The 14,171-nt window shown below is 44.0% G+C and overlaps 1 protein-coding gene across 2 annotated transcripts in view; it reads right to left on the bottom strand.

The window, feature by feature from the left end:
* Positions 1-14,171, bottom strand: part of Ccnf (cyclin F) — a 32,534-nt gene that overhangs the window by 13,918 nt on the left and 4,445 nt on the right. For both annotated transcript variants that reach the window (XM_029569773.1, XM_008845414.3), the window contains exons 3-9: positions 11,278-11,384; positions 10,047-10,114; positions 8,564-8,757; positions 8,028-8,081; positions 7,165-7,269; positions 6,791-6,868; positions 3,400-3,551 (exon numbers count right to left, since the gene is read on the bottom strand). In XM_029569773.1, the coding sequence (XP_029425633.1) occupies positions 3,400-3,551; positions 6,791-6,868; positions 7,165-7,170 (236 nt within the window). In that variant the 5' untranslated portion in view covers positions 7,171-7,269; positions 8,028-8,081; positions 8,564-8,757; positions 10,047-10,114; positions 11,278-11,384. The remainder of the gene's footprint in view (positions 1-3,399; positions 3,552-6,790; positions 6,869-7,164; positions 7,270-8,027; positions 8,082-8,563; positions 8,758-10,046; positions 10,115-11,277; positions 11,385-14,171) is intronic.

The following is a 14,171-nucleotide window of genomic DNA, read 5'->3' as shown; positions in this document are numbered from 1 at the left end:
GAGGCTGTCAAATCCCCTGGGACTGGAGTTACAGACAGCTGTTAGCTGCCATGTGGGTGCTGGGATTCGAACCTAGGTCTTCTGCAAGAACAACCAGTGTTCTTAACCGCTGAGCCATCTCCCCAGCCCAAAAACAGCCATTACTCTTAACTGCCAAGCCATCTCTCCAGTCCCTGAATTTTTGGGTGTTTTTTTTTTTAAAAAACATTCATTTCGTGTGGAGTGGATGTGTGTATGGGCACATGTGCCACAGCAAGTGTGTGGTGGTCAGAGGACAAATTTCTGGAGTTGGTTATTTTCTTCAATCATGTGAGTCCTGGGAATCAAACTCAGATCATCGGGCTTGGCAAGCAAGTGCCTTTACCTGCTGAGCCATCCAATAGCCCAATAATCTGACTTCTAAAAACAGATCACTGGGGGCCATCAAGATGGCTCAGCAGATTAAAGGTGCTTGCTGCCAAGCCTCAGGACCTAAATTCAATCCCCAGAACCCACATGGTGGAAGGAAAGGACTCCCACAAGTTGTCCTCTAACCACCACACATATAGTATTTTTTCTTTTGGGGGGGTTCACACACATACTACTACAAACACACGCACACATACAATACATAAAAAATAAATGTAATCAAAATTTACAAAAACAGATCACTGAATCACGTGTTAAAAGTTAAATTTGCTTTAAAAAGCCCAGACACCTAAGTTAAATAACAACTAAACAATGTTAAATTACAGTGTAAGACTGTAGAAAGTATAATCAACATATTCCTTCCAACAGATGGGAAGAGCTGAAGACAAGGGATTAGTAGGGTAGGATAGGGGCAGGGCACAAAAGCATTCTAGCTTGGGGCTGCTAACAGGCAAATGTTATCTGCATTTCTGAGGGCATATGTGAACATGTAAGTATATGTATGTGCAAAAGATAATCCTATCCTGGGAAAGGGACCATTTATTTTTTTGAGACAAGGTCTTGTATATCCCATGTTGGCCTTGAACCTGCTATGTAGTTGGGGATAACCTTTTTTCTTTCTTTCTTTTTTTTTTTTGGTCTTTTTGAGACAGGGTTGCCCTGTAGTTTGTATGTAGATCAGGCTGCCTCTGCCTCCCAGTGCTGGGATTAAAGGCATGCCCACTATGCCCTGCTAACCTTGAATTTTCAATCTTCCTGCTTTCACCTTCAGAGTGCTAGGACCAAGGGTCTTGCACTACTACAGCTGGTTTACGTGGTGCTGGGGATCAAACCCAAGGCTTCATGCATACTAAGTACCTTCATGCTTGCTAAGTACTTTACCAATTAAGCTATATCTCTAGCCTGGGACAATCCTCCGTGTGTGTGTGTGTGTGTGTGTGTGTGTGTGTTTTCAGCTGACTGTAGGTGCATGTGGATGTGTGTGTATAGGCTAGAGATCAACCTTGGATTTTATTCCTCAGGACCAGTTCACCTTGTTATTTGGAGACAGGATCTTATACTGGGACCTGGGGCCTAACAATTAGGCTAAAATGGCTGGCCATCCATATCCACGTCCCCAGTGCTGGGATTATAAGCACATACCACTATACTCAGCCTTTTATGCAAGTACTGGGGACCAAACTTAGGTCCTTATGTTTGTACATCAGCTTTACTTTACTGAATGAGCCATCTCCCTGGCCTCAAGACAATTTTTCTTTTTGAGATAGGGTTTCCCTGTAGCACCAGATGCCCTGGAACTTGCTATGTAGACCAGGTTATCCTTGATCTTACAGAGATCTGTCGGCCTCTACCAACTGACTGCTAGTGTTTAAAGGTGTGTACCACCATGCCCAACTTCCACGCTGGAGAGATGGCTCAGCGGTTAAGAGCACTGACTGCTCTTGCAGAGGACCCAGGTTTGATTCCCAGCACCCACATGGCGACTACAAACTGTCCTTAACTCCAGTTCCAGGGAATCCGATGCTCTTTTCTGACCTCTGCAGCATTGCACGACATGGGTGCACTCACATACATGCAATACACTCATACACATAAAATAAAATTAAAATATTCTTTAAAAAACCCTATTTACTAAGCATATATTATGTTCTGAGCAGTATCTCCTATGAAGAACCAGAGGCTGCCCATTATAAATCCAAAATGTATTTGAAATTTCAGATGTAAGCTTAAAAAATTATGCACATTTTCTATTTTACCCTTTAATATGCTCTGCAATTTACTGTGTTATTTCTAAACCTTGGAGACCAATAGAAAGAGGAAGGTTGGGCTGGATGTCAGGGTCACTGCCCCAGGGAAAGGACAGGGACATAAGTCCTTGGGCCTGGCTAGCTGATGAGTTTCATAAAATATACTGATGATTATAAAGAAAATTATTTAAAAAAATCTATAGGGGTTGGGATTGTAGGTTAGTGGAGTGGTAACTTATTATGAACAAGGCCCTAGGCTCAATATCTAGCTCCTCCTTTATCAAAAAAAGGCTGTAGTTTGGCTTCAGAAACTATGGATGAGTCCCATTATTTTAGAAAGAGGTTTAGAATGGTATTACATGTTCAATGACCTTAAAATGATAACTGGGAGCCCAGTGTGGTGGCACACACCTTTAATCCCAGCACTCAGGAGGCAGAGGCAGGGAGATCTCTGAGATCAAGGCCAGCCTAGTCACACAATGCATTTCAGGCTAGCTAGGGATATAAGGAGACCCTGTCTCAAAAAACCAAAACTAAACAAAAACTAAACAATAAAAGGAACAGGAACAGGGTTTGGTGGCTTACACTTATAATCTCGGCACTCAAGAGACAAAGGAGGATGATCAGAGGGTCAGGACCGGACTGGGCTACATAATGAGCCCCTATCTCAAAAATCAAAAGCAGGGATGGGGGATCACTCAGTCACTAAGCACATGCCAATCAAGTGTGAGGACTGGAGTTTGGATTCCAGAATCTACACAAATGCCAAGTTGGGTATAGAAGCCCATCTGTTAATTCCAGCCTTCAGGGGCTAAGACAGGCAATCCCCAGAGCAATAGGGGTACACAGACTAGCCATTTTGGTGAGCTCTGGGTTTGATCAAGAGACCCTGCCTCATTGAATAAGGGGAAGAACAATGGAAGAAAATTCCCGACATCAGCTTTGGGCCTTACATGTACATGCACCTATATCCACTTGCACAATACACCCACACCTATGCAAATATGCACACACAGATGGAAAAGTGAAAAAAATCAAAAGCAAATAAGATACATGTTAAAAGTAAAGCAGAATATTTCCTTCACGAAAGTTTAGATAGCTTATACTGGTTTTAGATAGCTTATACTGTTTTTAAAAAACACACATGACGAGCGATCCAGGAAGTTAATGATGGAATGGCACACTGCACTATGACAAGTGACTATGGTATTGTTCTGTCACTGGATCAGATACTTGGGCTCACCTCATTATGTCATTGAGTCCCTTTTGCACAGAGAAGACTTGCTGCTTGCTGATGGCCTGAGAGGCCTGGAACAACTGACAGACCATCTCACTGCACGCTTTCCCTTCTAGTCCAAGCTGGTTCCCACTTGCACAGGCTTTGGCCAAAGCCAGCTGAGGAAAAGACAAGCACAACAGAGCGTGAGCTTCTCCATTTCCAAAGTGAAGGACTCAGAAGGAGAAAACACAGGTGTCTACATTTTCCTGCTGAGCCTTCTCAACCTTCTGTAACAACAGGGCTACGTGGTCTCTAGGAGGGAGACCACTCTGTACCCGTTTCTTCTATGAAATGGTCCATTAATGGCCCTGGAGTCAGCAGATGAGGATGGACTAAAATTGTTAACACTTAGGACACACCTAGCACCCACAAAGACTTCAAATGGTCACTGTCAATCTTTATTATTTATTTTTATGTATCTGAGTGTTTTGCCTGTATGTATGTTAAGTGAACCACATGCATGCAATGTCCATGAAGACCAGAAGAGGGTGTCAGATCCCCTGGAACTGGAGTTACAGATGGTAGTTAGCCTCCACTTGAGTGTTGGGAACCCAACCCTGGTCCTCTGTAAGAACTGCCAGTGCTCTTGCCCCACTGCCAATCATTTTTATACACTTCCATCTGGATTTTCCTAGGTACTTGTAGCTCAGTGTACATACACATTTCTGACCACAATTGACATGCACCTTTTCTTTCCCTATCCAGCAATAACATTAGTTTTTCCAAGTTATCTGACATAGGCATATTGTACCTGTTCTTCCATTTAGTGTTTCTGTTGACTATTTTGTAGAACATCCAGTTCCCCACATCTGAGCCCACAGGAACAGCTATGGAGTCTTTTGCTACACCTAACCAAGTCCATGCTGACTTTCATAACCCCTTCATCAGCCGAAACCAGGATCGTTAAAAATATCTACTCACAGGAGTTACTACTAGCTAGCCACTCAAAATATTATTCACTAATGAGACAGGTCCCAAACAGCTCATTTAAAATTAGTAGCAAAGTTTAATTTTCCTTTAGTTTTAGTGTGTGTGTGTATGCACGCACACTCATGTACGCAGGTGCACGTGGAGGCCAGAGATTTGATATCAAGTATCTTGGTGTCTTCCCCAACCACTCTCCACCTTTTTCTTTTCTTTCTTATCCTTATTCTTTTTGGTAGTATTGAAGATTGACAGACACCTAGGGATTCATGCATGTGAAGTAAGTGATCTACCACTGAGCTATGCCCCAACTCTTTCACCTTATTTTTTGAGACAGGGTCTTCTCACTGAACCTGGCAATTCATTTAGACTGACTGGCCAGCAAACCTCAAGGATCCTCCTGTCTCTGCTTCCTCAGCACTGGGATAATAAGTGTCTACCACCATGCCTATCTATTTTTTTGTCTTTTAGAGACAGGGTCTCCCCATAGCTCCAGCTGACCTGAACTCACTATGTAGATCAGGCTGGCATCAAACTCAGAGATCCACCTGCCTCTGCCTCCTGAGTGCTGGGACTAAAAGTATGTGTCACCATGCTTGGCCTCATGCCTGTATTTCTCTCTCTTTCTTCCTTTATTTTTGGTCTTTTTGAGACAGTTTCCCTGTAGACCCAGCTGGCCTGAAACTCACTATGTAGACCAGGCTGGCCTTGAACTCACAGAGTGCTAGGATTAAAGACATGTACTACCATGCCCAATTGCTTGTCTTTTTAAAAAAATTTTTTTTTAAATATTTTATTCGCCAGGCACGGTGGTGCACACCTTTAATCCCAGCACTCAGGAGGCAGAGGCAGGTGGATCTCTGTGAGTTCAAGGCCAGCCTGGTCTACATAGTGAGTTCCAGGACAGCTGGGGCTACAGGGAGACCCTGTCTCAAAAAGACCAAAAAAAAAAAAATTTTTATTCATTATTATTTTTATTTTATGTGTATAAGTGTATTGCCTGCATGTAAGTGCTCCTGTGTCGTGCAACACCTAGAGGTCAGAAGAAGGCATTGGATTCCCCCCTGGAGCTGGAGTTACACTTGTTAGCCACCATGTGGGTGCTGGAAATCAAACCTGCATCCTTTGTAACAGCAGTCAGTTCTCTTAACCTGAGCCATCTCTCCAGCCCCACTTGTCTTTTTTAAAGCATACATGCTGGGGATGAAATTCAGGTCCTCCTGCTTGTGTAGCAAGCATTTCACCAACTGAACTATCTCCCCTGCCCATGAGAGCCTCAAACTCATGATCCTCCTGCCTCAGCCTCTTGAGTGCTGGGATTACAGGTATAAGCCATCATGCTTGGCAAATGTTACCATGCTTTTCAATTTTTTCTATTTATTTCCTCTTTTCTGAGAATCTGAGGCCCTTTGAATATTCATTAGGATCATACTACTATTAATTATACTGAATTTCTTATTATTTATCTTTTACAATTATTTGTGTTATATGTTAGTATGTATGTGGGTGCATATGTGCCATGTATGAATGTGGAGGACAACTTTTGGCAATTGGTTCTCTTCTTCTTGGAGATCAAACTCAGGTCAGTCATCAGGTGGCAAGTGTCTTTATCTGTCGAACCATCTCACTGGTCCAAGTTCTTAAAATTCTTGTAAATCTTTGACAACCTTTTTGGACATGAACACAACATTCTATGACACACATCAGCCTGTGCCATCTGGTGATTTGTGTTTTCTTCCCTAGTGTTTCGAGTGTTGATGGATATCAACCACCCACATGTGGGGCAGTAAGAACAAGTTTCCACCTGCTTGGCAAGCTGTGAGGATTTCTTTGATTTGCTCTGAAATAACTTTTTCTCCCACCCTCATCAGTTCTAAGAATACTAGGTAAGTACTGCATACTAGGTAAGTACTCTGCTACTGAGCTTTTTCTCCCACCCTCATCAGTTCTAAGAATACTAGGTAAGTTCTGCATACTAGGTAAGTACTCTGCTACTGAGCTACATCCCCAGCCTGAAAGTTCTTTACAGGTGGAAGGGGAGAATTTAGTGAAAGCCAATTACAAATGCCTGATTTCCTGGCTGGATGCCTTGAGCAAGGTTAGGTGCTAAAAAGAACAGTAGAGCATTCCACACAACCCTCTGCTCTGAGGCATCCCTAATCTTTCTTTTCACAATAAGCAGTACCTACAGAACAACTTTCAAGTGATAGCAGCACTTAGAATTAAGAGGCAAGCTGGTAAAGAGACAAGGGTAGAGACAGGTAAAGATGAACAAAGCATTTCTGGGTCCCTCTCTGCACACTCAAAGGAGCTAAACTCCTTTAAGACTCAGCTGCAGCCCTGGACCAATCATACTGCTTCAGTCTCCTGTGTAGAGCCAAGGCAGTCCTGCCCCAAGGTTGAAAGGAGCAAAGTCAGCTCCTCACATCACCTGTGCTTCCCAGCAGCCTTTGGCAGCATAGTCCCTGAGTTTCCGGAAGCTGTGGAGGCATCTTCCAGGATCAGACATCTGTCAACAAAATAAAGTTACCCTTATACAGCTGTGCCCTGTGAGGGACACAGAACTGTCCCATGAGGTTTCTAAATGTCTCTTCCCTCTTCAAATGAACTGGCTTCCCAGCCTTTATCCCCAAACAATGGTCTTCTTGCAGATGCTGAATAGCAGCCCACTGCTAAGAAGCTCCGAAGTCCTGAGAAGCAAGGAGCTGAGAGAATCCTCCCTTTTGCTAACTAAACTTTATCCCAGAGCTACATGAGAAACTGTGCCTACGTGACTTATCCTCTCCCAGACTAGGGTCTACTTACATCCATCCTTTTGTCACTTTCCCAAAGGAGATATGAGCTGGCCAAGCATCCCTGATGAGCAGACTCTTCAAAAAAGTCATGAGCCTGTTTCCTTTTCTCTTCATCCTAGAGTAAAGCCAAACATAGTTCTTTTCTTACCCTCTGCTCAATGATAAATTATTCTACCTCCACCTGCAGTTGCATGCAGTATGTTAACTAATAAATTAACTACATCAGAGTAGAAATGCTATTACTAAGCATACAATTGCTCTAACCAACAGGGAACATGGCCTCGGGACTCTGCTTTTCCAGATTTGTGTGGACATGGGTCTGGGACACACAAAGTCTGCACTTCACTCTTGCTTCCACAGGAACTTCCCTGGTCCTCATGGGTGCTGGTGCTGGTGGCTCTCAGTGTTCCTCTATCTCTTTAGGTGCTTTCTACATCCTTTTGATGCTTTCACTAGAAGCTACTGCCTTCCCTAAACCTGCAGAAGGGATTCACAAAGCCTGTTAAAAACTTAAGAGTAGAGAAGTCTGGAAGGCCACCAATAGCAGAGTCACATGGCAAACATGTCAGCACTGTCTACTCAGTTCCCAGTGTATCCACACTGCTGGGCCTTACTCATAATGTCCCATTTAATTCTCAGAGCTCTCCAGGAGTCAGGTCACAGAGCCCACTCAAGGGCCTCCCTTGAAGGTAATGATGGTAGAGCCAGAATCTCCTGCTAAGGTTCGCCTCCAGGTAGCCTCTCAGAACAGAGCTTGTCTTCTACATAGACCCTAGATGCCCTTTTCTGCTTTTGTTCAGGTATTTCCTGGAACTATGCCAGGGATAGGTCAAAACAAGGCAAACTTTTAACAGAGAGAACAATTTAACTCACCTCAAAAAGATTTAGCACTCTTCCCAAGCAGTGCAGTAAGGAAGCTTTGTGAGTCTTAAAAAAAAAAAGAAGAAAGTGTGGTTCTTGGCAGACACGACCCTTCCCACCTTGCTGTTCAGTACCTGACCTCACACAAAAGACCACTGTCAAATTTTAGTTTCCAGCTCTGGCTGTTTTCTTTAGCCTAAGTCCTTAGTTTCCAGCCACCAACACGTTTCCCAGGAGTTCTGCCATCACCCCTGGCTTGTATTACTTCAGTTGAAGATACTTCCCCACATCTACACTCAATTTATTTACTTTCTTTCTCTTTTTCTTTTTGGGGGATACGGAGGATGGAACCCAGGGTGCCTAACATGCTCGGGGAGGGCTCGCTCTACCATTAAGCTAAAGCCTCAGCCCTATACTCAGTTTTCTGCACCTCCACTTCCTTTAGCTTTCTGACAAGGCCCATGGAGTTTGCTCCAGGGTTTTCCTGTATTCTAGGACTCCAACTAGACTCATGGATGCTATGCCTTGTGGGCCTTGCCACAACTTACTCTCTGTAGTTGGCACTCTGTCTTGAGGCTCTCATGGACCACAGCTTTGCAGCAGCTTCCAGACACTGACCAGGGTGGGCGGATGAAGAGCCAGATGAAGGGCTCAGCACCTGAATTCAATCGCTCTGCCAGACTGAAGAAGTGAGAGGCCTTCAGGCCATTCACTTCTGCACGGGCCTCATCTGACACAGACACTGTGGGAGAAAACAGGACAGACCCAGGATGTCTCTGGGGGCTGGAATGAGCAAAATTTTCCAATCTTTTAGCAGTCTAAAAACATAAACCCACCAAAAGGCAAAGCCTCCAGTGTTTTAGACATGAGTAGTCTAGGATGGGGCTCTAGATTCTCCCCCTGCTTTGTTCAAGTCATCTCTGTTATAAGCCTCTTCTGGAGTCCTTGATGAAGCCTGGATTCTAACCCCGAGGGGCTGAGGGGCTCCTATAGCCTGCAGGAAAATGATCCTGCTAAAGGGTTGGTGGGAAGGGTTCTTTTGAGGATGATTATACTCTAGAATGAGATTAGCAATCATTGTACAAGAAATACACTAAAAACCATGGCATTGCACATTGTGGTGCATGATTCACATCTGGGAATTGCTATCTGACAGGAGGGTAGGGACAGGACCTCGGGTATCATAAGCCTGGAAGAGAGGGCTGCTCACAGGTTCTCAGTCATAATAGCCCTGTAAGTTGGCCAAGGGCAGACACTTCAGCAAGACACCAGATCTTATAGATGCAGAACAATGGTCTATACCCTATAATCATTAAACATTTACATCATGGGGATGGGAAAGCACAGACTGAGGCTGATTCCTTGGGGTGCTGAGCACAGAAGCTTGCCAGAGTCTTTTTTTTTTTTTAAAGACAGGGTCTCACTATGCAGCTCTGGTTAGCCTGGAACTTACTATGTAGGCCAGAGATCTGCCTGCCTCTGCCTCCCAAGTATGGGAATTAAAGGCATATATCACCATGCCCTGCAAGAGTCTTTTAAGGAGCAGTTGGTCTTGGGGCGGGGGGCAAAAGGATCAGGCCCTAGGGTGGCTCTGATCTGTCTGTGGCATGCTAGGTGGCTCCTGTGTCACTGTCCCCTATAGAATAAGGCATGCTGACTTCTGACCAAGTTCCACAGAATGGACAAGTAAAGGAGCCACATTCATACCCAGGCCTTGCTGTTAACTGGGCAGAGGGCAGGGTATCTGGACATAGGCTGGTTTGCCTGAGCAGCCCCAATTCTGAGGCTCTGATCAGAGTCATCCTTTGATGAATCAAATTCAAGGGTTTCAGAAAACAAGAGGTGACTTTCTTAGAACCTAAGTCAAAGTGTCAATGAGTTCTGTACAGGGCACCTCTAGGCACAGATGACTGAGAGCAGACACAGGCAAACCATCAGGTACAGTAAGAACAAGTAGACCATGAGCTCCTGAAGGGTTGAAGGCTTGCGCGTATCTAAAGTGCCAACACCCATAGGGGCCCAGGGACTTACGGCCTTCATTGTAGAGGTAGGCTATTCCCAGTTTCACAGCAGCTTCAAAATTTCCTTTTTCAGCAGCCCTAAAACATTAAGAGCAGAAAATGCCACACTACTTCAGGTTACAAAAGTGATATTCCATCATAGCACTTGAAGCTGAAATGCCTATTTCCTGACTTGAATTATTTTTTTCATAAAATATAATCAAGGACCATTTGTCAATTATAGGCTACAATGTGAATGAACCTTGAACACAGTATGCGCAGTGAAAGAAGCCAGTCACAAAAGGTCAAATATTTTATAATTCTGTTTACATGAGAGGTCTACAACTGGCAAACCTAGAGACAGAAAATAGATAATAGATTGGATAAGGTTTCTGGGATTGTAGGAAGACCAGGCAGTGACTGCTAATGGGCACAAGATTTCTTTTCAGGGTGATAAGAATGATCTAAGTTGGGTAGGATGAGGTTTATAACTGTCAATGTATTTAAAAAACTATTGAATTATATAGTTTTCATGAGTAGAACTTGATGGTATATGGATTATGTCTCAGTAAGAAATACTTAAGTTTTAACCAGAAGCAGCTCAAGCATGGCACAGTAGCATGCCACCCTGCATCTGGAGCTATCTACCTGGATTTTGGCAGCTCAAGTGGTGAGGGCCTGGGTAAACACTCATGAGGAAAATCCTGTCCTCAGCTATGATTTCTTAGTTGTGAAATGAAAAGGTTTAAGCTCAGCCCCTTGTCCCAAGGACACCCTCTGGAACCATTAGCTCTTAGAAAATGGGCGTGATTGCTGGCATTTGGGCTCACAGATTATAGGCTTGGTGCCCCCTCCAGCATCTGGGTCATGATTACAGTGAGTGAGTGAGTGAGTGAGTGAGTGAGTGAGTGAGTGAGTGAGTGATTGAAATGCAATAGGACTGAAATTACATGGTTTTTGAACAAAAGAAAAAAAAGGCTGAATACAGCTTCCATGGAGAGGTGACTCACATCTGAGTCAAATGGCAATAGTCACAGCCCAGGGGGACTCTCTGGAAGCAAGGCAGACATGGAGGATAGGCAATAATATGGCTTGCTGGAGATAGTATGGTTCAATTAGATGAGTTCTTTAGGGGATGATGTCATGCAATGAGAGATAGCAGCAGGAAAATAGATTCTGAATCAGGTCTTGTAACACTGGCTGGCACAAGATGCCCAAAGGCAGGAGGAAATGGAGCCACAATTCTCAAGGTATAGAGGTACCTTTCAAAGAGCTTCAGGTTCTGTGGAGACGGCCATAGCTCTTGAAAGCTGGCAGATGCCCATACACTGGCATGGTTGTCCACCAGGTACTTCAGGTGGGAATGTACCTACAGAGCAATGGAAGCCATGGGCAAATTATTGAGGGACTTCCCAAATCCTTGCTCCCGGAGGCTCTTGAAGATGACACATAGACATAAGCCTGTCTCCTTGCTGGTCTCAGAATGGTGAAGAACTCAGTTTTTATACATGAAAATAACATTGCTTTGCAGAGAGAACAAGGCCCAGAAATGAGTTTCTCTGAGATTCTAAGGAGGAAGAAATAACAGCACCAGAGGAAAGAACAGCACCTAGATTAAAGAAGAGATTAGCTGGGTGTGGTGGTGCCTATCTTTTTTTTTTTTGTCTTTTTGAGACAGGGTCTCCTTGTAGCCCCAGCTGTCCTGGAACTCACTATGTAGACCAGGCTAGCCTTGAACTCACAGAGCTCCACCTGCCTCTGCCTCTTGAGTGCTGGGATTAAAGGCGTGTGCCACCACGCCTGGTAATAGTGGTGCCTATCTTTAATCCCAGTACTCAGGAGGCAGAAGCAGGCAGATCTCTCTGAGTTTGAGGCCAGCCTAGTATATACATAGTAAATTCCAGGCCAGCCAGAGGGCTGCATCGTACGGAGACTCTGTCTCAACCAAAAAAAAAAAAAAAAAGGGAAGCGACTATGACACCTTTGCAAAGAACTGGGGAAATGGATTTCACATGATGGTAGGCAGGACAAAAATCTATCCTGTGTTTTTCTACTTGGTACCCTGCTAATAAGAATGTGATCTGGGGCATGGAGGTTACAGGAGCTCAAAGAAAAAAAACGGAGTCCCATGGCAGCAATCTTAGGTAGAATTTGGAGAGCCTCTAACTTGGGTAGATATTCAAGCCAAGGCCCTGAGCACAGGATGATTTTAAATGCTAATATTTCTATTGTAGTTGGGAATCCAGGCTCCTACACATTCCAAAGGTATGTTGTAACCACAATGGACATAGCTATAGTAGTCATACAAAGGGTCCTTGTTGGTGTCTTTCTGCCAATTCACTGTATACTCTATGGCTCAAAAATAACTCAAGTGCATTCTAGCATTGTAGGTTGGATGGGATTTGCCTTAAAGGTTTTCTTTTGTCTTTTTAGTCTCACTGTTACCCACAGCACAGCTTAAACTGTGGTTCATGGACATGAACTCCAGGCTACAAAAAACTTGGCAATAGTAAAAGGTTTCTGAACAACCAAAAATTAATTCAAAATCCAATGTGTAAAGAATCTCAGGTGCCTCTGGCAGTACTCGCTCAGGTTTTATCACCTGACTTCATTGCAGCCTTGGCTCTGAACACACAACATGTGTACTTTGCACTGAGTATGCTGTCATTCCAACACAATGCTAATAAATGCTGCCTGAAACATCCCAGCTTGTATGTTATAAATTATAGGGTGTTTTTTTGTTTGTTTGTTTTGAGACAGGGTCTCCTTATAACCCTAGCTGGCCTGGAACTTACTATGTAGACCAGGCTGGCCTCAATCTCACAGATTGTATGCCACCACACTCATCTTAAATTGCAGATTTTTTTATTGTGCAAAGTTGAATTACAGAAAGCAAAGACTTTTAATATTTCCCTATCATCATTCCTCAGCATATAAGTATCAAATTGGTATTCTTTCTCCCCTCCCCCCTTTTTTCGGAGAAGTCTCACTATGTAGTCCTAGATACAGAACTCAGAGATCTGCCTGCCTCTACCTTCCCACTGCTGGGATTAAAGGCCACCACATCTAGCAAACTGGTTTGTCTTTAGATTGTATTTTATTTTTAAATTGTTGAGTTGCTGGTTCCAGTTTCATTTAAAAAAAAAAAAATCAAGGGGGCTGGAGAGATGGCTCAGAGGATCGGGTTCAATTCCTAGTACCCACATGGCAGCTAACAACCATCTGCAACTCCAGTTCCAGGGGATCCGATGCTCTCTTCTGATCTCTGTAGGCATTGCACAACATAAGTGTGCTCACATACATGCAGGCAATATTTTATTTATTATTTTTATTTTGTAAGTATGAGTGTATTGCCTCCATGTATGTGAGTGCACCTGTGTCGTGCAATGCCTGCAGAGATCAACCAGGGCTGGAAAGAGATGGCTCAGTGGTTAACAGCATTGTCTACTCTTGCAGAGGACCAGGATTCAATTCCCAGCACCCACATGGCGACTAACAACTCTCTGTAACCCCAGTTCCAGGGGATCCAATGACTTCTTCTGACCTCTGAGGACATTGCACAACACGAGTGCACCTACCTACATTCAGACATTATACTCATACACATAAAATAAAAATAATAAAGAAATAAACAGAAATAAAGAAATGTCTTTCTGTGTCTGGTGCTGCACGCCTTTAAACCCAGCATTTGGGAGGCAGAGGTAGGTGGGTCTCTGTAAGTTATAGACCAACCTGTTTGACACAGTGAGCCCAGGCCAACTGGGGCTATGAAAGTGAAATGGAGCCCAGCCTGGTCTACATAGCAAGTTCCAAGCCAGCTGTGGCTTCAGGGAGGCCCTGTCTCAAAAAGACCAAAAAAAAAAAAATTCTTGAGCTGGGTGTGGTGGCACATGCTTTAGTCCCAGCACTCAGGAAGCAGAGGCAGGTGGAGGTCTATGAGTTCAAGGCCAGCCTGGTCTATTTAGCGAGTTCCAAGACAGCTGGGGCTATGGGAAGACTCTGTCTCAAAACAATATAAAACAGGGGCTGGAGAGATGCCTCACCTGTTAGGAACACTGGCTGCTCTTGCAAAGGACCTAGGTTCAAGTCCCAGCACCCACATGGTGGCTAACAACCATCCATAACTCCAGTTCCAGGGGAATTTGACACCCTCTTC

Source organism: Nannospalax galili, unplaced genomic scaffold, assembly GCF_000622305.1.
Source record: "Nannospalax galili isolate Female #2095 unplaced genomic scaffold, S.galili_v1.0 scaffold471, whole genome shotgun sequence".
Lineage (NCBI taxonomy): Eukaryota > Metazoa > Chordata > Mammalia > Rodentia > Spalacidae > Nannospalax > Nannospalax galili.
Note: the sequence above shows the minus strand (reverse complement) of the source record. Positions and strands in the feature narration are given on the sequence as shown.